This window comes from Podarcis muralis, chromosome 13 (assembly GCF_964188315.1).
Source record: "Podarcis muralis chromosome 13, rPodMur119.hap1.1, whole genome shotgun sequence".
NCBI lineage: Eukaryota > Metazoa > Chordata > Lepidosauria > Squamata > Lacertidae > Podarcis > Podarcis muralis.
Genome location: NC_135667.1, coordinates 17,288,463 through 17,316,235, shown reverse-complemented (window position 1 = coordinate 17,316,235; position 27,773 = coordinate 17,288,463). Strand labels below are relative to the sequence as shown.

At 48.7% G+C, this 27,773-nt stretch overlaps 2 protein-coding genes across 5 annotated transcripts; both read right to left on the bottom strand.

Moving 5' to 3' along the window:
* Positions 1–1,612: 1,612 nt before the first annotated feature.
* ZNF865 (zinc finger protein 865) lies at positions 1,613–27,693 on the bottom strand. 2 transcript variants are annotated; one of them, XM_028751686.2, is made up of 2 exons: positions 27,587–27,693; positions 1,613–9,045 (listed from the first exon to the last, which is right to left on the bottom strand). In XM_028751686.2, exon 2 carries the CDS (start codon positions 9,020–9,022, stop codon positions 6,083–6,085), a length of 2,940 nt encoding a protein of 979 aa, XP_028607519.2. In that variant the 5' UTR covers positions 9,023–9,045; positions 27,587–27,693; the 3' UTR covers positions 1,613–6,082. The 2 variants fall into 2 exon arrangements, with proteins under 2 accessions (XP_028607519.2, XP_028607518.2); XM_028751685.2 differs by lacking the exon at positions 27,587–27,693 and adding an exon at positions 16,728–16,982.
* On the bottom strand, positions 23,151–27,728 carry LOC114607982 (uncharacterized). Of its 3 annotated transcripts, none has more exons than XM_028751711.2 (2): positions 27,587–27,728; positions 23,151–24,877 (listed from the first exon to the last, which is right to left on the bottom strand). In XM_028751711.2, the coding sequence occupies exon 2, from the start codon at positions 24,833–24,835 to the stop codon at positions 23,711–23,713; it is 1,125 nt and encodes a 374-aa protein (XP_028607544.2). In that variant the 5' UTR covers positions 24,836–24,877; positions 27,587–27,728; the 3' UTR covers positions 23,151–23,710. The 3 variants fall into 3 exon arrangements, with proteins under 3 accessions (XP_028607544.2, XP_028607545.2, XP_077773166.1); XM_028751712.2 differs by lacking the exon at positions 27,587–27,728 and adding an exon at positions 27,402–27,572; XM_077917040.1 differs by lacking the exon at positions 27,587–27,728 and adding an exon at positions 26,186–27,181.
* Between the last annotated feature and the right edge of the window lie 45 nt (positions 27,729–27,773).

Below are 27,773 nucleotides of genomic sequence, written 5' to 3'. Positions count from 1 at the left end.
AGATTTACCTGGTGTTAATAAAGGTCCCTCCCACATACATAATAGGAAAAGAAAAAAGGAAGCAAGAGCCAAACACGGTCTTTTGGGCCAGATGCTCTCCAGCTTCTCCAACTTGCCCATCCTCTTAGGGATGAGCCAAAATTGAACCTAGGTCAAGTGGTAGAGCAGAGACTTTGCACAGAGGTCTCAGGTTCAGTTACTGACATCTTAATGTAAAAGGACTGGATAGCAAGTGAGGAAAGTCTTTTCACCTGAGGGTTCTGGGAAACCCAGTAGACAACACAGGCTACATCAGGGTGGTCCAATGCACAACCCTCAATACCGTTTTTGGTGGCCCTCGGCAACATATGATGCCCCTCCCCACCAGGTCTTGCGTTGCCTTCTCAAAGTTTGTGGCCCATGGGTTCCCTGTCCAAGTACTCCTGCGGCCTACTTGGTTTGAAAAGTTGGGCTGCCCTGGGCTATATGAACAAACACCTTGATCTGGCATTAAGCAGTTCCCCTGTAAAGTTAAGAAGGAAGGAGGAAAGGTTTCTCAAAAACAATTCTTCCTCGCTTTATTTGCTTGCAAAGTTTAACATTCTGATTTAAATTCAGCCAGCTTCTAGATACCATTGGTATGCTCTGTTCCTGAAGTGCAAAAAGGGAAAGAAAAGCATCCTACTTGCTATGCCGATACTTGTCTTGTTAATGCTTTGGACTTAACAAAAATTTCAATTTCAACAGCAACATTTGAAAGTGTAAAACTGCAATGTTGAAATTTTCCTGCATTTTTTGAATGCCAGCAAGTTTGCTTCCAAGGATCATCCGAGCCTTCTCCATCTCCAGTTACAGATAGGTAGCCGTGTTGGTCTAGCCATAGTCAAAACAAAAAAAATTCCTTCCAGTAGCACCTTAAAGACCAACTAAGTTAGTTCTTGGTATGAGCTTTCGTGTGCATGCACACTTCTTCAGATACACTGAAACAGAAGTTGCCAGATCCTTCTATATAGTGAGAAGGTGGGGAGGGGTATCTCCATCTCCAGTAGCCTATATGAAACTGGCAGAGAAGAGAGTTGGAAGTACGGGTACTCAACTGTTTGCTTCCGAATGTTCAATTTCTAGGGATGACCTCAACATTTTTAAATGTCAGTGAGATTCCACCAAACCTCCTCTAGCTTGCCCACTTCTTCATATCAACTTGTTGGAGAGCTGTGGCTCATGTAGCAGAGGCACCTCACTTAGAATAAGAAAGCCCTAGCCACTGCCCTGATTGGCTAAAGGAGGAAGGTGGGACCCCAGGACGGCAGAAAACCCCTTCTAGTAGAAGACAGTGCAAGATTTTTGGCAAACCCACCTTGATCTTTCTCCTGTGGCTGGGTATAGGATTCTGCTCTTCACACAGCCCAGCTCTGATAAAAGTTTCAAGCTCTGATAACCTGATTCTAGCCACTGTGGGTATCCATCTCCTTTTTTGCTGCAGTTCTTGGGGACCCTTCACATGGTCCCAACACTTCAGGAAGCCCTGTCCAGTGGTCTAGCTACTTGGGATTCTTAAAGTGAAGCTCCCTCCACACCCACTGTTAGCAAAACCAGCAAATGTGGAGCCCTCTCAATGCATGGGACATACGCCTTCCAATTCTTATTTTTTTTAATGTTTGTTTAGTCTGTACATCGTAAATCAGACACTTTTAAAACAATAGCTTGGTTTAAAACACAAACACACGCTCCCATTCCCCTAACCCCGACTGAGAAAAACACACGCTGTACAGTTCCCAAAGGGGCACCACCAAGGAGGACGGGACAGGTTATATCGGTCCAGGCCCATCAGCTGCATGGACAATGAGGGGGGTCCTATACATATTATATTTTAGTACACGTTATCATAAGGGACTTGAATCTTGGCACCAAAAGTACTGCACTTCCTATGGCCAATGGGAGAAAGGGGTAGTTAGAAAAAGAAGTATTTATATATAAACGTATGTATTTATAGATCTGTATTAATATAAAAAGTCATCTTGCTAACATGATTGCAATGGGTTGGATCCTATCTGCGGCAGGACTCTTTTCAGAGATCGCAACAGTCACTGGTCTGGGAATGTTCGAGTCCTGTCTCAAAAATGTCCATCTCCCAGTTTGGGATGAGTGGGGAGCATGGGAAAACATCGCCCGCAGTCAGAACCAGAGAATCCATGTTCCCCAATGAACTGGAGGGCTGATGGAAGTTCAGATGATTGTGTGTTTTGCGGCATCTTAAAACGTCTGGTCTGATGCTAGGAAAAGACAGGAGGATCTTCACAATTCCCGTTCACAGCAGGCAAGGCATCAGGGGTGATGAGAATCTGTAGGACAGCCAGCATCCTAGTGATGCACACACTTCAGAGCTAAGACTCCATCCAGGTATATTTATATAAAAGGCAGAGCAGTGAAGCAGGAAGGTTAGTTGGCAAGTCTTGATCGCACACTCCAACTGGGTCTTCAAAAGGATCCCATTGCCCAACCAGAATTAAAACCTGGAACACCTGTCTTTGACCTTAGTCCCTACAGAACTTTTCCCCACAGAATTCAAGCCAAAGAATTCCACCTCCCGGGCCTCTTACTCTCTAATCCCATGACCCCTCTACTTCTCTTATAGAGGAAAATTAGAAGTGCTGTTCAGCTCTTTTTTTAAATAGCATCTTTCACATGAGAGTGAGGCATGGCAATTTCACATTGCACCAACTATCCAAACCAAACTACAACGGAGAACAGGGAAACATACTTGGAAAAATCAAACCACTCCTACAATGAAGAATGGGCACAAGTTTCATTTCTTAAGCAAACCTGATCTTACAAGTGACAGCAGGCAGATGAGCAGAGTGCCTGCTCTCTGGCATTAGAATTTTGGCTGGAAACAGATAGCCATTTTGCCCTCAGCTCCCTCTTTTCACCTGTAAATAAAAAAATTAAATGGGTGAGTGGGGAGGCAACTCTCTCTTGCTACTTTCTAACCATTGTGAATACAGGAGGTGATTAAGGGGTGTTAAGATGGAGTAATTGCTCTTCTAAGGTCAGAAAACGTTAAAACATTTTTTTTTTTTTTTAAGAAAACTTTTAAAAACTTGGGATGAAAGTCAAGACTACATTTTGTCAACTGTAGGAAACACAACACCATTCTCATAGGCAAGGCCTGGCTGAATATATTAGCATAAATTTTGTGACTGAAACAGGAATTCCATAGTTGTATGGAAATTTGTCTTCTATATTTTAGGCCTGTAAATTATTCTGAAGGGGGGAAAATCCATTGGAAATCCTGTTATGTGTGAGACAATGTTATGTTGTGGTTTCGAAACATAGTATTTTTGTCTTAGGTCACCTGGGAATGCATAAGACTTGTTTCTCCCTGTCATGTTCCATCGTCCATTTGGGAACCTACACTTAAAACAATTTGACAGACAAATCATCTGCTAGATTAGTTGTTGTGAACTCGCTTGTTATTCCTGGGTAATAAAGTGGATGGTATAAACAACAGCCTTTAGGTGTGAGAACAGGTCATCAGTTTTGGGGTTACCACGTCTTTCCGTGGGGTTTCCGTGGAAACCATGCTCAACTCAACGCAGAAGCAGCTCTTCCTACGAAGCAGGTATGGTATAAACAAGATACACTTGTATTCATAAGGAGGGAGGAGAATCTAATATTAAACTCTGCTCTATTGGCAAATTACAAAGTCAGGGAGGGAAAATTCTATATGGAAAGTTTCCATGTAAGGCAGGGAGAGTTATATCCACCACCATAGGGAGAATCCACTGAATTTCAGCTACGAGTTCAGGCCTTAAAACTTTAGTATAAAGATAAAACAAGAAAGAGAACATCCAGTATCAGCCACTTTTGGAGGCAGGACATTAGTCAGTAGTATTTCAGTCTGTCAGAGACATTAAGATAACTGGGCCTGACTCAACATGGACAAAGAGTTTCCCCCTGGAGTTGACCCAACATAGGAAATGTGGAACCGAGGCTGGAAGATAACAGGATGAACCCTCCTTTCTGTTCTTCACACTCTTCGTCAAATAGGACACTGGGTCACCAAATGCTGCAAGGTTTCCTTTAAGGAACGCCTGCACCCTCCAGCCGAGTCCATTTCTATCACAATTCTCTATCCCCAGGCAACTCTGCAACTTTGGCAACATCCCCCTTTCCCTCTTCTTCCAGGCACTGGGCAACCACACTGGAATAATAAAAGCATCTTTGGGTCCTCCTATCCTTGGACTGTCCATCTCACCAAAGTAGGAACTATGGATGCAGATGCAGGGATGTAGACCAGAAATGGCAAGGAGGCACCTTTGGTATTGCCACCTGAAAGGAAGTCTTCACGCTCTGAACGCTCCAGCATGGAAAAGCAGTAACGTTTCCCCGTCACAACTGTCTTATTAGATGCGGAAGGTCAACTTGGATCACGAAGGAGAGGGAGAGGCGAACCACCTGGTGTCCACCGTCCACAAAGGGGCGTGCTCTTAGAACTCTTTGGTTGCATGTAGTAAGTCAGCTTCCTCTTCTGCCTGTTCAGAACCAGAGGGTGATGAGCGGCGCCCAGAGAGGGAGCTGGGGAGCCACGCCAGGGAGCTTGAGAGTTTGGAAGAACCTTTTTGACCATACCTGACCAATATTCCTGTTTGGGTGGGGGGAAAGAAGGTCCATGATTTAAGAATGAGGATGAAAAAGTCCCCGTGGGGTATTCCAGCCACAAACTAGTTAAGTCTGCCATTTATCTGATGTGAGGGCACCAAAAGCATTGCCAAGAACAGGGTGGGCTTGTGGAAGTGGAAGAACTGTGGGTGAAGCACTGGATGTGCTGCGCAAACCAAGGCAACATATCTCACTGTGGCCTGGGATGCAGAGTCACCAGGTACGTTTGCTTTCCTCTCTCTCAGCTTCATACGCAACCACAACCATATGAGGTTCTGGCAGGAGGAAGAAGGCAACTCACACTAGCTAACTGGTGTGTCAATTTGAATATTCTGAAAAGGACCACATGGTACAGTCTTTCTGGGCCTACACCACTTCAAGATACATAAGGGGGGAAATGACCTATCTGAATGCTCTTTCATATTCAATACTGTATTCCCTGCATGTGGAAAGCTAGGTATCAGGAAGAAGGCTAGGCTAGAACCCTTCCTCCAGACTTCCTTGTTTCCTATGAGTGTTTTGTTTTTAAAGTGAGGGAGCATTCAGGTTTATGATCCTCCAGCTGCATCATGAAGTGGTAACTGTCCTGGAGGTGGGAAGACAGGTAGATATTTTATGGTGTGGCAGCATCTAGATCATATTGTAAGATATGCAAAGTTCAAGCAAGCTCCTCTAATTTCCTACACAGATAAATTGGGAGGGGGGGACTATCTTCTGTCAGCAACCAGGTCCCATGGGCAACTAAGGTATTTGAAAGAGAACAAGCAGCCCATTGTCAGAGGTAAAGGAAGCACCCAAATCAATGTCTTTCCTCCAGAAAGGAAGCAAGACCTGCATGGCATAGATCAGGTGGCTGGGTTCACAGTAAAATTTGGCAAGCGCTCCTGAAGGACTGTACCATGTCCTGCCCTCTACTGAAATTTATGAATTGGCTCTAACACTTAAATGGAGGAAAGAAAGAGCCACCTCTTCCTGCAAATGGGAACCTAGATGGCTTCTTCTCTCTTTCAGTATCTAGGCTTATTATTCCACAAGAACATCATTCCTCTGCTCCCACTTCCTGGAAAAGGTAATAAACGTCCATCCGTTCTTGGTAAGAAAGAGTAACTTCTATGACAGCCATCCTCTCCTATCATGTTTAGACTAGGGAATCCAGGATGGACAGGGCAACAGCTATTTGTTTGGGGAAAACCAAGGTCCAGGGAGGATACCTATGTAAACCAATCCTGTGTTGCATCCCTGGTTCTCCGTGGATTGCCCCAATGCAATTGTGACTTGAGGACTCTCCCATATCCTTCCCCAAACATAGCATCTTACTGCCATTTTACTACAGGGAAACGCCTGCCCTTGTGGCTTGCAACAGACAGGAACTAGCCTCATCTTCCCACCCTCAAGTACCAGGATAAAGGACCGCTCAGATTTTCTTCCCCTGCCCCCAGCGCTAGGCTTGCTCCTTGTGGCCTCCCATGGCGGCAAAGCGCTCCATCTTGTGGATGTGGCGGTGCTTCTTGAGGCCATAGGTGTTGGAGAAGGCTTCTCCACAGGTGCTGCACTTGAACGGCCGCCCTCCCTGATGGGCCTGGACGTGTTTGCTGAAGTACTTGGGGTCTTTGAAGAGCTTGAGGCAGGCCCCGCATCGCAGCTCGCGCTTGGCATCGTGGGAGCGCTGGTGGCGCAGGATGGAGGACAGGTAGAAGAAGCTCTTGGAGCAGCGGTCGCAGCGGTAGACTTTCTCGCCCAGGTGCACCCGCTGGTGCTCCAGAAGGTTGCTGCGGTAGCGGAAGGTCTTGCCGCAGGTGGGGCAGCGCTGGGGCCGAGCCACCACATGGAGGCGCTGGTGCTCGGCCAGGCTGGACGACTGGGCAAAGCGCTTGTTGCAGAGGGCACACTTGTAGGCCCGCTCGCCGGTGTGCACCACTTTGTGCTGGCGCAGGTACCACGAGCGCAGGAAGCCGCGCCCGCAGACCGCGCAGCGGTAAGGGCGCTCCTCGGTGTGGCAGCGCTGGTGGCGCATCAGGAGGGCGGCCTCCCAGAACCGCTTGCCGCACACCGGGCAGGAGAAGTGGCGCTTCTGCAGGTGGGTGCGGCGGTGCAGCAGCAGGTCATAGGCCCCTGCGAAGCTCTGCCCGCAGACTGAACAGGCCAGCGTGCGCCGCACCAGGTGAACGTACTTGTGGGTCACAAGGCCCAGGAAATGCTTGAAGGTCTGGCCGCAGATGGAGCAGGAGAAGCGCTCCCCGCTGGGCAAGGTGGGGTGGTGGTCTTCGAAAGACGTCATGTTGTCGCCACTGGCCAGTCCGTTCTCCAGAGGCGCCACCGCCGCAGCCGTCTCGTCCGGTGGCAGGAGCCGCTCGGGGGCAGCCTGGTGGACCAACTTGTGCCACATGAGATTCTCAATGAAGCCAAAGCACTTGCCGCAGACGTCGCACGGGTACGGCTTCTCGGCCACGTGAACTTCCTTGTGGCTCATGACGTGGAAGAGATCGGGGAAGCGCTCTCCACAGTCAGAGCAGCCATAGGTCAGCCCTTCGGGAGGCGGCGGCAGCGAAGGGCCCATGGGTGCCAGTGAGGGCCCCATGGGTGGCAAAGAGCAAGGCAGCTGCAGCCGGTGGATCTGCTTGTGGCGGGTCAAGCTCTGCGGGTAGCCAAACACCTTTCCGCAGATCTCGCACTTGTAGGGCCTCTCCCGCGTGTGCACCACATGGTGTTTGCTGAGGTGGAACGACTCGCGGAAGCGCTTCCCGCACACGGCGCACTGGTGAGGCTTCTCCCCGGTGTGGATCCTCTCGTGGCGCTTCAGCGTCTCCCGGCGCCCAAAGCCGCGGCCGCAGATCCCGCAGCAGAAGTTCTTGCCCGCTGCCGTCCCCACCAGCAGCGGGTGACCCAAGAGCCCATAGGACGTGGGCTTGGTGTCGCCGTCAGAACCGGTAGCCTGCGGGTCTTGTGGGAGGAGATAAGCTCCCGGCGGCAGGTAGGACAGGGCGTTGGTGCCGTCCTTGGGCAGCTGGGCTCCCTCGTGCTGCAGCTGCCGATGGCGCAGGAGGTTCTGGGGAGCCACGTAGCCTTTGCCACAGATGTCGCACTTGTACTCGGGGCGTGGCGGCAAGGTTCCAGGTGGCGCGTGGGTAGCCTGGTGCTTCAGAAGGTAGGAAGCGTCCCGGAACTCCTTGCCGCAAACCCCGCACTGCACTCGCAGGAGATCCGAGTGGGTCCGCACGTGCCGCTTCAGGCTCTCGCGTCGGTTGAAGCTCTTCTGGCAGACGGAGCATGAGAACGGCTTCTCGCCCGTGTGGATGATCTGGTGCTGGTGCAGGTGGCTTGGCTTCTTGAAGACCTTCCAGCAGAGAGAGCAGGTGAACGGGCCTTCCGCCTGAGCGATGGCAGCACTGAGGGCGGACGCGGCTGCCGTCCCAGCGGATGCAGGAACCACCTGAGGGTTGCCGCTCTGAGTAGGAGGCTGAGCTGCTCCCTCGGCACCAGAAGCAGCAGTTGCGTTGGTGGCAACAGCTGCCGCGGCTGCCGCAGCTGCTGCCGCGGCTGCGTTAGCAGCGGCCGCATTGGCAGCCGCCGTGGCATCCTCGGTGTCCTTGTGGCAGCGGCGGTGCCGGATGAGGCTGGAAATGTGGTTGTAGGTGCGGCCGCAGGTGGTGCACTCGTAGGGCCGCTCGCCTGTATGTACCAACATGTGTTGCACAAGGTGGGACGACTGCTTGAAGGATTTCTGGCACACGCCGCACGGGAAACGGCGGTCGATGAAATATTTCAAGCGCCGGAAGTAGTTCTTGTCGTCTTTGCCCACCTGGCTGTCAGTGGCAACAGTGGCTGTAGCTGGGGGCGGGGCCTGCCCACGTTTCAGGCTGCTGAAGAGGTGCTGGTGGCCAGAAAGGTCCACAATGCCCCACTGAGGAGTGTTGTAGGCAGCGGCAGCGGCTGCAGCTGCAGCTGTACTATCGAAGAGAGGCTGGCCTGTCGCTGGCACCACTGCTGGACCAGTATAGGGTGGTTGCTGTTGTTGTTGTTGTTGTTGCTGCTGCTGTTGTTGTTGCTGCTGCGGTGGTGCAGAAGCCCCCGGTTCGGCTTTCTTGACTTGAACGTTGGCAGAAGCAGCAGCTGAGGAAGAGGAGGAGGATGGGCCTTCAGCTTTGGGCTTGGAGGTGCCAACAGCGGTGGGCACACGGTCAAAGTGGGCAGGTGGGGCGGCAGCGGGCGGCTGGGTGTAGTCGTACTGTGGCTGTGGGCAGGGGAGGGCGGCGACTGCTTTGGCGTGCTCGTGGTTGTAGGCCTCCATAGGTTCAAAGCGTTGGTGGTTCAGGAACTCCAAGAAGTCGAAGGGGTAGCTCTGGAAATGCACACCCTCGTCGCTTGCTGCATTGGCTTCCATCTCCGCCCGGGAGGGGGCACTGCCTAGACAAAGGAGAGAAACAGGATACCAATGTAGACACACACCAGACATATCCAGGACACCGGAACTCTCTGCTGTGGTGGCCCCAATTAAAAATAATAAAAAAATCTGATATGTTCCATTTACACAATGGGATGGGTCAAGAATTTTCCGATTTAAAAAAAGAAAAAGTTGCCAGTTGTTAAAATTAATTGCAAAGAACCATGGTGCTGCCTTATATTCAGTCAGACTTGTCTACAAACCCAATATTGTCTACTTCTGACTGGCTGTGTCTCTCCAGGGTCTCAGGTATAAGAACAAGAACCTCGCTGCATCAGATTAAAGGCCAAATAGTCCAGCATAAAGTCTCTGTAGTGGCTGTTCAGAAACATCTGCGGAGCTCATAAGCAGAACCTGAAGGCAATACAGTGGTACCTTGGGTTACATATGCTTCAGGTTACAGACTCCGCTAACCCAGAAATAGTGCTTCAGGTTAAGAACTTTACTTCAGGATAAGAACAGAAATCGTGCTCCGGTGGCGCAGCAGCAGCAGGAGGCCCCATTAGCTAAAGTGGTGCTTCAGGTTAAGAACAGTTTCAGGTTAAGAACGGACCTCCAGAACGAATTACCGTATTTTTTGCTCTATAAGACTCACTTTTTCCCTCCTAAAAAGTAAGGGGGAATGTTTGTGCGTCTTATGGAGCGAATGCAGGCTGCGCAGCTATCCCAGAAGCCAGAGGGATTGCTGCTTTCACTGCGCAGCAATCCCTCTTGCTGTTCTGGCTTCTGAGATTCAGAATATTTTTTTTCTTGTTTTCCTCCTCCAAAAACTAGGTGCGTCTTGTGGTCTGGTGTGTCTTATAGAGCGAAAAATACAGTAAGTACTTAACCCGAGGTACCACTGTACCTGTCTCCTCTGCTGTTGTCCATCAGAGACTGGCATACAGAGGCATGATGTCTCTCATCCCAGAAGTGGTGTAATAATATTTAGCCATCATGACAGCTACCCATGGAGCTTTATTCTCTGTGAATTTGTCTAATTTTAAAGTCACCTAAATCGGTGGTCATCACCAAGGAAATCCCAAGAGAACACGTGGGGTAAAGGAGAACTTCCTTTTGTCTGTCCTAAATCTCCTACCCTTCTGTTTCATTGGAAGACCCTGGGTTATAGTATTATGCTGGCATCATTTTATACACCTCAATTGTGTCCTTAATTGCTTTTAAAAAGGCCCAAATATTGTAACTTTTCTTCATGGGGTGTTTCTCTAGCCCCACGAACCTTTTATGGATGGCATTTACCTGTTCTAACATTCTTAAAATAAACCAGGATATGTCTCAAACCATCTGGGCTGCCTCTAAGCTTTCGTTCCTGCTCTCAATGAGAGCACATGTGACTCACTCTCCTAAGCTTGACAATCCTCCAGTTTTTGAATGGCAAGCAGGGTTTATACCCATTCAGTACTAGTTGGCTCCAAAGCAGCTAAAGCATTAGTTCTTTGAATATTTATGGAGTCCTGGTATTAAGCAGAGGTTAAAAAAACGAGACTCTCAGAGGTCACAGGTACAAATCATTCCAAGGCCAGGCTCGCTTTGGGGAGTTCAGAAGCCCGTGCTTGTCCCTGTAGTTTGGGGTTTGCATATTTAAAACAAACTCCTCTGCAAAGTGGCATTCCTTGCTCGAACATGCTGGGCTCTGCCAATAATTACCTGACATTCAGAAGACATCTTAAGGCAGCCCTGTTCAGGGAAGTTTTTAATATGTAATGCTGTACTGTTTTTAACACTGATTGGGAGCCGCCCAGAGTGGCTGAGGAAACTCAGCCAGATGGGCGGGGTATAAAAATAAATTATTATTATTATTATATAATGTAGGTTACCAGGGCTGAAAGCCAGTGTGGAAAGTTTGAACATGGAAAACTCCATCTTCCCACTCAGCTAAAAGGTTTCTCATGCCGCCTGAAACCAGCCACTCTTATTCTGCCTAACCTACCTCACAGGATTGTTATAGAATGGCATAGTCCCATACATGCCCCTCTGGGCATGCATACACATGGGGCTGCCACATTTTATAACAGGCATGGGGGGGGGGGGCTCAGGCTCAGAGGCCAAGCACTGCCCTCTCCACCCAGCCCTTGGAATTCTACCCAAGCCACACCCCTTTCCCTGGGGCCACGCCCCTTTCCCCAGCCCTTATTTGCATCCTCCTCAAGGGTTTTTGCTTGGCCGAAAGGTGTTCTGCAACTGTGGTAATGTCTCAATTGCCTATATGCAGAGATGGGTGAATGTGCTTTTGCATGGCTGGTATATAGCCAACTGTTTGAAGACGAGGCACACCTATGGCACTTTTACCTGCCCCACCCCTTGAGGGAACATGACTGTTGAGCTGAAGAGGGCTCCCCCACCTGTTTTATGGCAACCCAGTAAGATAAGGTAGGCTGAGGGGTCGTGACGGGATACAAACTAAAATGTGTATAGGGTTGATGCGTCAAAGATTCTACCTCAAGGAAGTGGGCTTCTCATCCCTTCTGGTTGAATGCTTTCCTACTTGCCCATCTTAGCTAGAACAGTGTGTGCCTTAATAATAAAATATAAACTATTCTGGATTCAAGATCCTCCCGTATTCTGCACCCATAAATGCAGAATTCTGCAACCTGTATGACTTATGGAAACAGTTGTGAATATTTTATAAGAAAATGTAAGTACAGTGGTACCTCAGTTTTTGCGGCTTCTGTATTAGGTTTTCAGTTTTTGAATGTTTTTGAACTGGAACGGTCTTCCAGAATGGATTACGTTCGAAAACTGAGGTACTACTGTAAAAGGTCCATTTGAATATCCATATGTAACATCTTATTTGTCTATCTCTGGCTATCACGTGTCTCTCCGAATAGAAAAGCCTTGCATTGTTGTCAATATTTGCTCCAGTTAAGTCTCTGGTGACTTTACAAAGGAAGGGAGTTCCATAAAGGTGCAGTTTGATGACCATCAATAGAGGGCACTGATGGGGAGCATGGGCCACCATTTTACCCAGCAGAAACTTACCACACATGGTCTTCTGCAGCATCTAGCCATGAACAGAAGAGCTTTTCACCACTTCCCTTCAATTTCAAAGGTGTCCTAAGAGTCTCACCACCACGTAGGTGGACACTACAGATGTACCCAGGCCCACTGCAGTAAGTTACCATTTGGTAAATCATTGCCATCATCGGTCACATCCACACCATACATTTAAAGCACATAGCTTCCTCCAAAGAATTCTGGTAACTGTAGTTCAACACCACAGAGCTACAATTACCAAACTACAGTTCCCAGGACTCTTTGGGGAAAACCATATGCTTTAAATGTCTGGCATGGATGTTACCATCCTCTTCCAAGGTTGGGGAGCACAATGGGATACAGAAAAGCATGTAGCCTCTGGAGGATGTAGGGGCCAAGCCACGTAGGGCTTTAGAGCGGCCCCACTGCACTGGCTGACTTACTCTTGGGGGGGAGGGTGTCTCAAGGACTGCCTTGCACATTAGGCTGGAAGGCACTTCTGTTTCGGAAGCAGGAAACCCGATGTAAATCATCACATATGATGATCACATACGCATGTGTTTTGTTTCGTACAGACACAGCAGGAAACCATAGCCTCCAGTATAATGATCACACATATATTCATCTCCATGTGCACACCCTGCAATGCTATGGCCTTCGAGTGTATGTACAACCAACAATTAATGTGATATGCAAGATCACCACATCTGATTATATGCACACAAGCTTCACAGTTTCTCTTCCAAATATGTACTTTCCACAAAGGAATAGTCAAATGTGAGACCCCTGCAAGAAGAAGGGGGAGGGGTGGGGAGTCAGCCACTTCAGAAAGTAAAAAAATAAAAACCTTCTTGTGGGTTTGCCTCATTTTTGCTGTTACTTACAATGCCTTTTGCATTTACCAACTTTCTGCATATATACTTACACACAGAGAGAAAACTTTCAGAGTTTTAAAGTATCAGGAAATACTTAGATAAGAATCCCAAATACCCACCCTTTCTCCACCTCCCTTCTTTCCATGCAAGACAAAGATAAGAAGTTGTGTTGTACACAGCACTGCTATCACCACCCATTTCCAGCCCAACCCCCTCCATTAACAAACTGCCCTAGATTTAAAAGAAAACTGGTCTAATTCAGCAAATGGCAATGTGATGGGTTATAATGCAGCAGATGTAAGATTTAGAAGCCAGGGGTTGGAGGCAGACTATGTTAGCTGAACCTACTTAGGTCTCACTGAAATCAATGGGAGAAGATAGTCAGACATGCTTAATTCCCTCTGAAAACAATGGAACTTAAGTTCAACTAACTTTGTCTGGATCCAACCTCAGTTCTCCACATTTCTCATACATGAGGAGTGGAATGCACTGCAACAGGAAACAATGGAAGCCAAGTGCTGGGAGCTGTACTGAATACAGACATATCCCAATGCCTATCGCTGGAGTTATATTAAAAAATACAGATTTTATTAACAGTGCAGCGTCTGCCTTATTTGCATCTACCTTAAATGGGGCAATGAAGCAGAGGTCTGGGAACAATGGAATACAGTGGTACCTCTGGTTACATACTTAATTCGTTCCGGAGGTCTGTTCTTAACCTGAAACTGTTCTTAACCTGAAGCACCACTTTAGCTAATGGGGCCTCGTGCTGCCGCCGCCGTGCGATTTCTGAAGCAAAGTTCTTAACCTGAGGTACTATTTCTGGGCTAGTGGAGTTTGTAACCTGAAGCATATTTTACCTGAGGTACCACTGTACCAAGGATGAGGTAAAGAAAAGGAGGTAGCAATGGAGGCATGGATAAAGTGAGACCAGGATCACCTAGGAGAGGGCTGCGAGGGCCTTAGTGGATTTCAGGGGTGTGGACTGGGCTGAAAGAATGACAACAATGGAGGAATATAGCAGCAGGACAAGAAACCAAGGAGACTGAGGGCGGAAGGCTGCGAACTAGGGTTCCTCTGCCCTTGAGAGAGGAAATGGGAGTCTTGTGCATAAATTTAAACCCGTAGCACTAGGAGGCAGAACTCCTGGGTTATGTAACTAAGCTTGCTAAGATACTTGGCAGCCAAGTTCCATTGTTGGTTTAACCCTATACATCTGGAAATGTCATGGATCTACCCCTCTCTTGAGGGGGGATTCCCATTAAACCCCACATGTAGAAGGCATTTTTAAGAAACACCATAACTCCAATAAAGCCCCCCCCTTTTTATCCCGCTCCCCTGAACACTTTCCAAGTCAGGAATTGCCTGTTAATTCTCCACAAAGGGTCAATTCAAACACACAGTAACTGAGGCAAAGCAGTTGTGCTGCAGGGACAGAGACACCTGAAAGTTTTTCAAGTGGTGGCACAGGGAAAAGAATGAATGAAGAATATTTCAATTGGCTACATTCCCAGATGATAATTGCACCCTGTATGAAAAACATACAAATCAGGGAGGAGGCAGATGTAGTTAAGATGTTTGGGCTACACCCAGTGACATAGCCAGAAAGAGAGAAATAGAGCAGTGTTTCCCAAATGTTTTTGGGCAACGGCACACCTGTTTACTGAAAAAAAATCTCGCGGCACACCACCATTAAAGCCCCGCCCCGTGACGTCAGCGCGCAGCGTCACGCCGGGAGGGACGCACAAAAGTGAAAGTTTTTTCCCTCCCCCTTGCTGGGGAACCTCCAAGCTTTGGGGGTGGGAGGAGGCAGCAGAGCGAGGGACTGAGGGACGGCGGCAACTGAGGCGGCGGCGGCTGAGGCAGAGCTGGGAAGGGGGTTTCCAGGGGACACGGCAGCTCCTCGAAAGGCTTCTCTCAGCTGCGCTCAATCCGCCTCGGAGAGGATTTCCCCTCCGGTCCCATGCGTTCGTTTGGGGCATCGCTCCGGCTGCTCCCTCTCCCGCCGCGCAGGAGCGATGCCTCTCTCTGGCTTTCCCTCCGCGCAGGCTGAGGGAGGGAGGGAGGGGCGCGTGTGACCCGTCTCTGCTGGGAGACCAAACCCAGCGAGGCAGAGTCGCGCGGAGGCGCCCAGGCAGCGCTTCCGGCTGCGAGGAGGAGCGCCAGGCAACAGCAGGAGGCGCGGCCTCTCCTCGCCGCCGCCGCCCCGCCTCTCGCCGCCCGACTCGCCCGCCTCCCTCCAGGCATCTCGCGGCACACGAGGCAACGTCTCACGGCACACTCGTGTGCCGCGGAACACCGGTTGGGAAACACTGAAATAGAGGACCAAGCAAAAATTTCAATATCAAGCCTGCAATGTTTTGTATAGATCCTTATCCCTTTTCATCACTAGCAGAACAGAATAAGTCATAAAAAGATGCACAGATAAGGAATTTTGCTTAATCCCTATGGGGCACAAGATAAAACTCTTTGTGCAGCAATTTGGGGGGGGGGTGCGCGCAAAATTACATCATCTCCCATTACAGAAGGATCTGGTTAAGCAGACCTGAGAATGACCTTTTCTTCATAACCTGAAGAGCTTCTGCCAGTTTACAATTTAGGGCAGCAAAGTCCTGCATAACCCTGGGCATGAAATGGGTGGGAGGCAGCAGAGAGGGCTCTAACTGAAACTGTAGAAGTCCAGTCATTCCTCACACTGATGATGAAGGGGTACATGATGCCCCTGGGGCCTGCAGTGGGGCGGGAGTATTATATAACACATTTACCAGTCAGTGGTGGGTAAGAATAGTGTGTTGAGGTTCAAGAGTAGCACTGTGAGGGTTATACCTCTGCAATCTGTAGATGCAGTCAGAAATAAATCTGTTTGGGAAGGTGGCTATCACTCAGGTTTGAGTAACACTTTCTTCATCCATTTTTTTTAAAAGCATCCGAAGAGAAGGGCTCAGACACAGAAAACATACTTTGCATTGCAAGGGTTGGACAAGATGACCCTTGAGGTCCCTTCCAACTCTACAATTCTATGAAAAAGTCCCAGGATCAACCTATTCCATATTCAGGGAGGTCTGGGAAAGACTCATCTGAATCCCTGGGCAGTTGCTGCAAACCACTACTGTAACCTAAATGGACTAAGAGTCTGAAATGGTGTCAGGCAGTTTCCTAGACATTAATAAAATAGCATGGGGGGAGAACCAGGACGAGAAAACAGCGTGAGGGAAGGTGCTTGCAACAGGCAGCAGGGTTGCAAGCCTGCAGTAAGTAGAAGAGCCCCCATCTATATTGGGGTCGATCTAGAATTAGTAATGTGGAGTTGACCACCAAGGTAAAATGCAGGATGGGGTGGGAATGTGACTACATCTACGGGGAAAGCAGCGGATACACGAGAAGCTTGAAGGAAACAGTAATCCGTGCTAGGTTATAAGGTTAAAGATAAAAGTCAATATATGGGATGACAATTCCAGCGTGAGGTTGGATGTGCATGAGTTGGCGGGGAGGGGAGCGAAGGGAGAAAAGTGACATAACGCAGCTTTCTGGTTGGGGGCCAGCTGTGAGGCTACTGGATGCAGAAGGAGAAGAGGGAGGGGGCGGAGGGAGCGGGTCGCGCAGGCGAACCGGGCGGGAGGGGGGCGAACCGAGTTCGCAGTGGCCGGGCGGGCGGGCGGTGCGGGGGGCGGCAAATCATGGGGCAGGACGGAAGTTAACCCAAGCGAGGGAGCGGGGAGGCCCTGGGGCCCAACCTATGCGGCCGAGCGGGGGGGGGGGGGTGGCGAGCAGGGCTGGCTCCAGGACGGCGCACTCACCGGTGTGTGGCGCTGCCCCAGCCTCCTCCGCGCCCCCGGCAGGGGCTGCTCCTTGTGCGGCAGGATTGGTGCTGGGGGGAAGCCCCCTGGCCCTCGCCTTGCCCCCAGCGGACGCGGGGGGCGTTTCTGGTCCCACTGGGGTGGGGGGTGGAGGGGGGCACTGCCAGGCTGCAACTCACACAGGCCCGGCCGGAACCGGAAACCTCCCTCCCCAAGGAAGAAGGCCGTTTCCTGCCCTCCCCTCGTACCCACAATCCTCTCCGCATTCTGACCTCCCCTCCCTCCGTTCCGTGGCCCAGAGGCCTTTGCGCGCGAGCTGGCTTCGGCTCCCTCCTTCCTTGCTGCTGGGGTAGCGTCGTATCCTGCCGCCTCCCCGCTCCCCGTGTCCCTTTGCTGCTGCAATTCAATGCCATGCAGAAATAGTGCCTCGTAAGGCGCTTCTCAGCGCGCGGCGCGACCCCGCAGCGGCTGCTTGCAGCCCGGTTGGGGTTGCCAGCTTGCCCGGTGTTGGTGTGCGTGTTTTCTGGCATAGCCTCGCCGCCTTTAGCAGGTTGCTTGACAGGCAGAAAACACCAGCAGGAAAAAGCTTTTCCTGACATGGAGGCGAAGCGCTGAGAAGCCGCGTATTTGCCATATATCTGCCTGCCAGGCAACCGGCAAATGGCACAGGAATTGGGGTGAGCGATAGGAAGGATGGATAATGGGGTTGCAGTTTTAATTTGTTGTTGTCTTGCTGAGTTATATTATTATGTTTATTTCTTGGAGTTTTTTAATTGTATGTTGCCCGTGAATTGGTTTTATTCACACTGCTGGACACCATCCTGGGGTTTTTTGATTTAGCTACAAATATTTTAAGTAAATGAATATTGTGGGGCATGACTGGCTCTAAAGTAAATGTCTGTGTACTTTCTAAATAGAAACTTGTCAGGCAGTAAGCCCCATTGGATTCAATATGACTGACTTCTGAGAACACGTGGTTAGGATGGTGTTGCAAATTACTAAGAGCACTTCATGGAAAACAACAGCAAAAGGACCTGTGGCACCTTAAGAGCTTTTGCCACAACAGTTGACACGAAATAACATTTCAACAGGCACACAATGAACCAGTGTGATACATCCTGCTTAATACAGGTATATCAGGAATGTAATCTTCAGTTACTTCTTTAAAAAAAATAAAATCTAATGCCCTCAATGACCAATCAGCATTCAAGCAAGTGAATTGGAGAGTCAAATTCTTCAACCAACAGATTTTTCATTCTGAAACATCAACTCCACTTCAGTTTGATGAGTACTGACTGCCAAGTGTGGGCTGCAAATGTGCACAGAGGAGGACCAAGGAGGAGCAGACTATTTCCCCATCCTCAGAAAAGCAGACTTAATTACACAGAACAGCAAATTTCAGTCTACTTTACTCTCCTCACTTTAAGAGGTGCCACTGTGTGCTAGAATGGAAGAAGGGCTCACAATGCTAAACGTTTTGAAGTTTTGGCCCTTAAAGTTGTTAAATAGATTTCCATTGGAGACTCCACAAAGGTTTGGTAAGTTCCAGAAACTTACACTTCACATTTATGTATGATACAGATAGAGCCCACCTTATCAGTTAGCCTCAACCTGGGTAATCACGGTCACTGTATCCTCAGAACTGTTCCCTGAATTGTGACCATTATCTCAGGTTAGGAGAGATGCCCAATTTTCTGCTTAAAAATATTGGCACTACTGATAGCACTTTGAGCATGTGGAAATTGTAAGGAGGTACTTTTAAAAAAATGCATTGATGCTTGTGAGGGGAAGCATCCCTTCTCTGAAAGATAACTATCTAAAAAGTAGCAGGGAGATAAAACACCAAAGAAAAATTCTAGTTATATAGCCTATTACGTAATTTTGGCCCAGTGAAATTCCAACTGCTTGTAAACCATCTGCAGGCATGGCATCTAGCAAGGAGCCCTGACCCCGCTATTTTTAGATTAAATATGTGTATTACCAACACTCAGTCTTCCATATCCAGAAACACAGGAAACCTGAGGGGAATTTTATTTAGTCTGTTTATTTAAGGGTTTTTTTTATCCCACCGTTCAGTCCCCAAACTGGGTCCTCAAGGCAGATTACATAATTTCTTAAATAAAAATACAGTTATAAATACAATAAATGTATAATAAAGGGACAGACCAGAACCTTTAGGTTTTAAATAGCTCTAATTTGAATGGTTCTCTTTGGATTTTGTTGTGCATGTGGTGGTGGGGGGGAGAGAGTACTAAAGGTACAGATAACCTCACCTCCAGCTCTTAAGACTCTTGTCTCTTTAAGGCGTGGTTGACACATGCCTATTTATCATCTCAGGACTGGAGCATCAACTCTGCATGTGTGAATTAGTGAGCCAAACAACCACAGGCAGAACTTCCATATCACTTCACCTCAAACACAGTGCCATTAAATAACAGATAGTCGGTCTGGGTGTTTGTGAGCAAATCTCCTCCCAAGCAGCCCCGCCAGCCTGCCATTTTGAGTGACAATATTGTGTGGATAAAGGTCCTCGTGGTGTCAGTTCCATCCTCACAGGGAACACCACAGGGCCATTTGTCTATCTTTAAAGGTGGCATTAGCTTCCCAAAACAAAAACCCCCAAATAATCCAAACCAGCAGCCACCATGTGGCGTGGACTGGACCAGTGGTTTAACAGATGTCTTGGGCTATCTCCCATAGGGGAGGAAAAACCCAGCTGGCATAAACAATACTGGCATGGCGTATTACACTGAGAGAATCCCAAACCCCAGCTTCCATAATTTTGTTTCTCTTTTTTAAGAGCTTCATATCCCCGTGGCTAAAAAGGAAAACAGTGATGCGATAGTGTGTTTCCATTTAATCCTTCTGCAGCCTTCACGACAGCCAAGGCCTTGAGGCCCTTCTTAACAAAGATTCTGCTTGTAACAACCCAACTGTGCGCTCAAGGTGGTCTCCATGGCAACAAAGATAACTTGGAGGCCTGGGCATACAAGACAGCCCTGGAGGTAGTTCAAGGCAAAAGCTTGGCTCCAGTTCTCCAGCTCACATGCAGTTTGCGGAGGGAGAGAGAGGGAGAGCCTTTGATGGGAAGAGAGGCAATCTTGTTGGATGGGCAGCAAGGCCTCCACGAAACAGGGCGCCATATTTTACAATGCTAGTCAGGTTTCAGACCTGGAACACACTGTCTTCATCTCTGGTGGCACTAGGGGGAGGAAATTAGCTGGGGGAAAGGGCTTTAAGTGGGTAGGTTCTCTCACATGTTTCAGAGGGCAAAATGGAAAACAAAGTTTGCTTGCTTATCCACCAGCTGCAATTTTGAGTGGCCTGCCAGTGCCAGCTACATCAGTGGAAGGGAGGACGAGATGATGATTATTTTCAGAGCGGGTGTTTACACATTCTTCCCCTGCCTCTTGTAGTGTTGTCTATGGAGAATAGAAATGACCTTGATAACAGTACAGCTAGCATGAGCAAGATTTTAAATATTGGCTTCCCTTTTTAAAGCTTAAAAAGGCGTGACTAATAGAGTAGGGATGGGAGACTCTGTGTGTGTGTGTGTGTGTGTGTGTGTGTGTGTGTGCGCGCACGCGCGCCAGATTGCTAGTTTTAATTTGCCATTCTGCTGAAAACAGGCACTCACACACATACATGCACCCTCTTGTCCACTCATTTCATAGAATTATAGAATTGTAGAGTTGGAAGGGAACACAAAGACCATCTAGTCCAATCCCCTGCAATGCAAGAATCTTTTGCCCAACACGGAGCTCAAACCCATGACCCTGAGATTATCTACTGACTGAGTTATCCCAGCTTCTGTCCTCCCTCTCTCTGACACACACACACACACACACACACACACACACACGGCACACTTGTAATGAAGCCTTCTCTGCTCCCTGTTAGGCTTTTGATACAGGAAATTAGGCTTCAAGAGAAATTCTGGAGGTGCAAGCAGTGGTATCTACAAAAATGAATTTTTGAGTGCTCTCATATCTCCTTATGCAGACTGTTCAACCCATGTCACCTCTTATCATCTGCAGTTTAGAAAGGTGGGGGTCCACATCATTTTCAGTAGCATGGAGTGACTACAACCAACCCTGCTTTCTCCAACTGCCACAAGGATGTTCATAAAGTTCTCATTTAGCATCAGCTTGGACAGACACCTTGTTATACACACCACTTGGAACTGAATCAGTAAGGGAATTGCTCTATGTCATTAACAGTGAGCAGTGGCTCACCTTGCAGACTGGACCTCCACTCTTGTTTTCTCTCTGAGCTGTTGTAAACCACTGGTAGGAGTGTTTTGCAGTGCCATGAAGAAAACCACTTGATAGTGGCAGATCCATATGGGGAGCCACTGTGCATTCATAAGTTGTGACTGAGCAGCCAACAATTTCTCAACCTGCTTCTACACTGCTTGTTACTTGTGTAATAAGAACTTGGTTTAGGAAAGGAATTGCAAGGAAGCAGCCATAAATGAAATGGGAGCTTCTATCTGCAGTTATGATTGTGAGGAAGGAAGAAAGGGAATGTTAGCTATTTTCATACTGACGTAACACAGAGTACAAGGATGTGACCTTGTAAGCAGGTCATTGAATGCTTGTGCAATCACGCACCTGGGCAAATCTCAGTTCAGATCAAGTGCAACAGCATAAAGACAGGAGAAAACATCTAACCCTCATGTACATCACATGCCAAATATATGTAAAATAATTATAAAACTCGGGGTCACGGTAATATTACAGTGTGGTCTCAGTTCTGCAGACATTGCCCCTTTTGGGATTCTAACCATTTTCTGTAACAAAAGCCTACACTTTTTAAACAGAAATAATGGAGAATCACCATGCTGATTTCTCTCCATCTGCAGCATGCTCTCTCACACACTTCCTCCCATGTGTTCTGCCCTGTAAGAGATGCCTTGTGTTTGGTTAGGGAAGTTGCCTTCAAAATGTAAGACAGACATTGCCAAAGCTCAAATTCCCCCTTTGCTTCCCTCCAAATATATCCTGATTGGGACACTGTCCAACACAAGGCAATTTGCTAACAGAGGTGAAGGACAAGATGGCGCCTCCTCTCATTTCATGCGCAGAAACTAAGAGGACTGGCAACTAATGGGACATCAGCCTCCACCATGCTTGAGGTCAGCAGACTAGTTTAGAAGGTGCAGAGCAGGTTGTATGCCACACACAGATGTGACCTCCAACACTTCGATGCCACTCCATCTCCCCATAATCTGCTGCTCCACTCTGCCTAATGGTAGGGCTAGCTCTGTTTGGGACCATTTAAAACAGCCAGTGGTGACTGTCACACACTGGAACTGGTACAGCAGAAAGCAGAGAGCCCAAAAGTAGATGGAGCCAGAGCCAATGAGATACAGAGCCAAATAATTCTAGTTTAGTCCCTATTCCTTTCCTCTGGTGAGTTCTACAAGGGGCAACACGGAGACTAAGGAGGAGGAAGCTGCTACAGGCACAGCCACCCCAGGCTGCTTGTATGTAAGAAGGCAGGCAGCTGGCAGCTGGTTGGAAGCAGACTAAGGTTGGTGGGGCATTGCCCTATTCGCCCTAATGGGGGCCTCCACTGAAAGCAGCCATGTTCTTTCCCCAAGAGAACACTGTGAGTTTGTGTAAACTTGCTGCCTCCCACTTCTTTTAATTTGCTGGGGGGGGGGGGGAATTGTAGATGAGAAGCCCAAAAGTATATGGGTTGAACAGTCTAAAAGTACAGTAGTGGGAAGTGTAAGTTCTGTGAAGGGGCTTGAGATTCCTCACAGAATTTTCAGCACTTTTCACAAAACATTGATGTTTCAAGACTTTATCCAGAGAAAGCACGAGTTAACCTTTGTGGTGCAGTGGTAGCACCGGCACATCTGCCCTGCTCATTCTTTGTCAAGATCTTGCTTCATGTGGCACTCTGGACCAGATGATGGCCTAACACCTCAGCCCTAAACACATTTATTTAAAAGTAATTCTGGCTGATTTGAATGCAATTTACTTGTAAGTGTATGTGTTTAGGACTGAGGTATTAAGCGCACATCATCTCTGGATGTTGAGAGGGAAACAGGAGAGAAAGCTGCAGTGTGCAGAAGGGAGGGATTGGGGCTTGTTGTCCTTCCCCTTGTCCTTCCTTTCAGTCCTTCACTTCCAGACACGTATTCAAATTGGATCTCTGCCTACACATTAGGATTTTGCCTCACACCTATTGAGAAGTGCACACACACACACACACACACACACACACACACACACACACATATACACAAAGACATAGAACTCCACATGTACCCAAATATTTCAATTCCCTCAAACTCTAGACTCAAGCACGCACATTATGGGCTGAGGGAGAGATCTCCAAACCTTAGGCCACACTTTTTGGAAAGGTGGGGGCAGGGGAAGAAAGGGGAAGGAGGAAAAAGGAGACAACTGCTCTTTTGCATATGTTAATTCATTGAAAAGTTTGCAAACTTGAAAATGCCCCACTGCATGGAGGAGCCAAGAAAGCAACTCAGAATGGGGCAAATAATCTTACAGAGGACCAACGTGTATCGACATTTTGTTTGGTACAAACCGGGAGAGGAGCACACATCACCCAGTGCCCATTCCTCTGGGAAACCACAAGAAACAGCAAATTCCCCAGTTTCATTTGCTATACTCTGCTACAGAGTTTAACACATAACACTGTTTCTCCAATCCCTCAACAGCTCTGGATGTCATGATATAATTGTTGGAAGGAGGGGACAGTTATGTTTCCCTGTCCACCAGTAGCATTCTCCAGTCTTTGGTGATGCCCACCGATTGATACTTCAAAGGCCATAATATTCTAGAGCAGCTCTAGGAAACGGTCCTATCCTCAGTCTCATGCCCTCACTTGAGGGGGCAGGAAAAGTCTCAATGCAGTTACAGATGTTTAAGTCCTTTTAGACAGTTGCAGGGCAGAGTTCATGTCCCAGTCCCTGGTGCCCCCCGCCCAACCTAGTTTTTGCATATTTATGAGGGCTGGATTCCAGGCTTGTCTTTGTCCTTGCTGTGTTCTGTCTCTGGTATCTGTGACATAGCTACTGGAGTGCTTCCTGCCCCGCCTTCTGCAGCTTCTCCCCAGTGGCTCCCATCCCCGACCCAGTCCTCCACCGATTCATTGGTCCAGCCACTCCCAAGTTCCTCTGGCCCCCAGTCACCGCTTCCCGCCACCACTTCCGATTCCCAGTCTCCTGCCGTTGTCCAGCTGCCGCCTCCCTCCTCGATGGAGCGCTGGTAGTAGGTCTCACGGGCGTGCTTGCGCTTGGCGTGTCGGCGGAGGGTGTTGCGCTCCGTGAAGCGCAACCGACAGATCTGGCACTGGTACGGCTTCTCCCCGGTGTGGACTCGCTGGTGGCGCAGGAGCTCCCCAGATTCCCGGAAGCCCTTGCGGCAGACCGGGCAACTGAAGGGCCGTTCGCCGGTGTGGATGTGCTTGTGCCTCTGAAGGTGCGAGGAGCGCTTGAAAGCCTTGCCGCACTCGCGACACACGTACGGCTTGCTCTCCGAATGGGTGATGCTGTGGCGCTCCAGGTCCGACTGGTACAGGAACGTCCGTAGGCAAATGGGGCAGAAGTACAGCTGCCGGGGCGGCGGGGCTGATGCCAACAGCTCGGGCTCAGAGGATTGCATCTGCCCAGCCTGCTCGACCTCTTGGCGCGACACAGTGTGGGGCACCCCTTCAGCATCAATCAACACCATGGACCCTTCGTCTGCGGCGTCTCCCTCTCCTGGCGGATCAAGATGCTTGGAGGCCGGAGGGGAGGCCTGTGCATTGGACCGCCCCCCTCTGTGCCTGGTCAGCGCCGAATGCAGTTTGGGCCCCCACAGGGCAATGCTGTAGATCTCGGGATGAGAAGGCCTGTCCTCTAAGGCCGTGTGGTTCTGGGGGCTGTCATTGCTGAGTGGGGTCTGCATATAGTGAGCCCAAGGAACTGGGGGGCAGGTTTCTATCACCTCGTTTTCAAGCCCGACGCTGCCATGGTTTTCCGCTCTTGGCCAACTACTCCCGCCTGGCACCAGCACCCGAGCCTTTGCCTGCAGCTCCGCTGGATGCCCATCACCCCTGTCGACATGCCACCTGTGAGATGGCTCCATTGGGCACCAGGAACAAGAGCGCGTTCAGCTACAGGGACATCGCTGCGGAGACGGGAGAACAGTGAGAACCACAGAGAAGCCCACCAGGAAGACCCCGCCACCCCAGCAATGCATTTGGTCTTCTGCAAAAGTATAAGCGCCACTGCCATCTTTGCATTTCAGACGCCGAGAAGACATCCAAGTATTCATTCCAAAAGACATGGGGCGATAGCCAACTGAGCCACACTCAGCGCAGGCCCACTGATTTCTGTGGGTCTACTCGGAGTATGGCTTCGTTGGCTAGTACCCTAGGCGCCTTAAATTACAGTGGTAAAAAGCACTGGGGCACCTTAGAGATCAAGAGTGCAACATTTACGGAAGCGATTCCTTTTGAACTCAGCAGGGTTAACCCTCAAGTTACATAAACTATGAATGAGATTCCAATTCCCCAGCCTCCTCACCAGTTAATGCCTCCTCCAAAGTGGGCTGAAGTCTAAAACATTTAAAAGAAACCCTAAGTGTATATGTGCACTCTGTGCACACTTACCTGAATCTCTAACCGTGTGTGCAGTTCTTTTAAAATATATACTGAATTGTGGGTGTGACTATGCACTAGAGCATGGATATAATGGTGCACAGTGTCAGCACATGTGCACAGTCTAAATTGGTCTTAAGAGAGTCTTGCAGATAATATCTTCCCTTGTGGATGGGAATGCAAACGTGCATATGTCTACAAGGTATCTGTGAGCAAAAACATATACACAAAGACATGCATTTTACGTCTGTGAATAACTGTGTGTACAGTTATTCACTGTACATTCATGACATCTGCATGCGAGTGCACCCTAACTTCATATATGAACATGCACTGCATCAGCAAGAGGGTCTGTGCTACTCATACTTAAGATCTGTTAACACCAATAATCTAATTTTAACCATCCTGCCATACCCAGAACCCAGGACAGATCAAGCGTGCAGTTTTCCTCCAGCTTTCAATATGCACTCATGAGTGAAGTGGGGATTCTAAACTGAATTAGCCATTCCAAGGATGCAGATTGGGTAGCTATTCCAGATAACTGAGAAGAAACCAAGTTTGATCATGCATAGGAGGTGGGGGCTTTGACTCTGAGGCAAGGATAGAAAGAAGGAGATTGCAATTCTATGTGTGACCCTTGCCTTATATCCCTTATTGCAATGTGCATCACACTTTTGCAAGTAGAGCAGACTTGTTTACAGACGTTAAGGAGGAACGCTTAGGACATTTGAATATGTACCCTAAACATAGTTTGCACAAACTATGTAATTCCCAGGGCTCCTTGGGGGTTGCCATCTATCCCCAAGATACAGCAGATGTCAGCTGCAGAAACTCACTTGCTTATCTGCTGGGAATTACCTCTTGCCATTACTTAGATGTAGATCTGTATTACCAGGAGACAAACCTAGCAGGTATCTCTTGGCACGGCTATAATGCAGGACTCAGAGTTGAGTCTGTTCTGCTCTGGAACCCATTTCCAAACAGCCCTAGAAAACAGCCTAAGCAGAATATTAATACATTTTTAACTGGTATCTGCTGATAAAGAGCAGTCTCCCAGCCTCTCTGCAAATACTTTCTCCAGATGCTGCTCGTCCAGTTCTACAGAAATATGTTGAAATACAAAATAGAACCGACTAGAACGGCAATTACATTTTGCACAGATCTGAAGCTTGGCAATGTTTCAGTGGATTGCGTTGGAATTCTGACCATTTTCTAACCCTACTTTCAAAATTTAACTTTTTAAAAAACAACCCTGGTTGATTCATTTTAAAGCTATCATGCTATGCATCAAGTTGCCAAATCCAGCTCTTTTGCACTTTTCTAAACAAACAAACAAATGCTAAAGTCCAACAGCATCCACTACTGGAAATGTTAAGGGGGAAAAGAAAAGATGAATAGGGAGAGTATAAATTCACCATGTTGCTGTCAATTTGAATTAGGAAAAGAGATTCCCCCATCAGCAACATCCAATTCATTTCATTTCCACAATCCACCAATCCTACAGATTGTTAACACTGGATAAAAGGGAGTCATGCACAACCTTTCAGCTAAATTCCTGTGACCGAGTCCCTGTCACAGCCATAACATAAGAACCAGCTTCGTTGCTTAATCTGAACTGAGACTTTGGCAGCCTTGGGCCAATGAATCTTCCAGAATCTAGCGACAGATTCTAGAACGATCCTGAGTGCCCCCCCCCTCTTTTGTGTTTTGTTTTTGGGCTGATTTTGCTCGACTGTAGGGAAGAGGGCACCTCTGGGCATGTGCTGAGTGCCCTTCCCTCACTCCCATCACGAGCCAGCTCGAAGGCATTTGGAATTATTTAAAAAATAATAATAATAATAATAATAATAAATAAACAGAAGGGGCTTCTAGGGGAGCTGGATTCCCCTTGGATAGGGAACGGTAAGAGGGGGAGGAATGCATTAGAAGAACAATTTGCGTTAAAATCATCTTCATCACAACCATCCCCGGCTCGACCCCGATCCCTTAAACGCAAACAAGTCTCGCTTAAAGGGAGCAGACCCGTTGCAATGCAAACCATCTCTCGCCCACCTCGCAGATCGAGGGTCCTGCTCCCTCCCTTCCTCCTTGCGCCCCCAGCCTGCAGAGAAGCGCCCGGAGCTGCAAAGCTTTCCCCGCCCGCCCCATTTGTGATCTAGGCTGGGCAGGAAGGGGGAGCGGGGGGCGAGGGAGAGAGCTACCCACCCAAACCAGGAGGCATAGGCAGCGGCTATTACCTGTTTTGCATTGTGATCTGCGGCAACTGAAGGTTTCAATGGGCCGGCGGTGGGTGGGGAGATGAGCGTCCGGTGGGAAACCTCTCGCCGCCCGGCCGCTGCAGAACAAAAGAGCCGGGCTGGTCGGAGCCGGGCATCCGGGAGGCGCACGGACCCAGCAGATGGACCCGGCGGAGAAGGCGAGCGC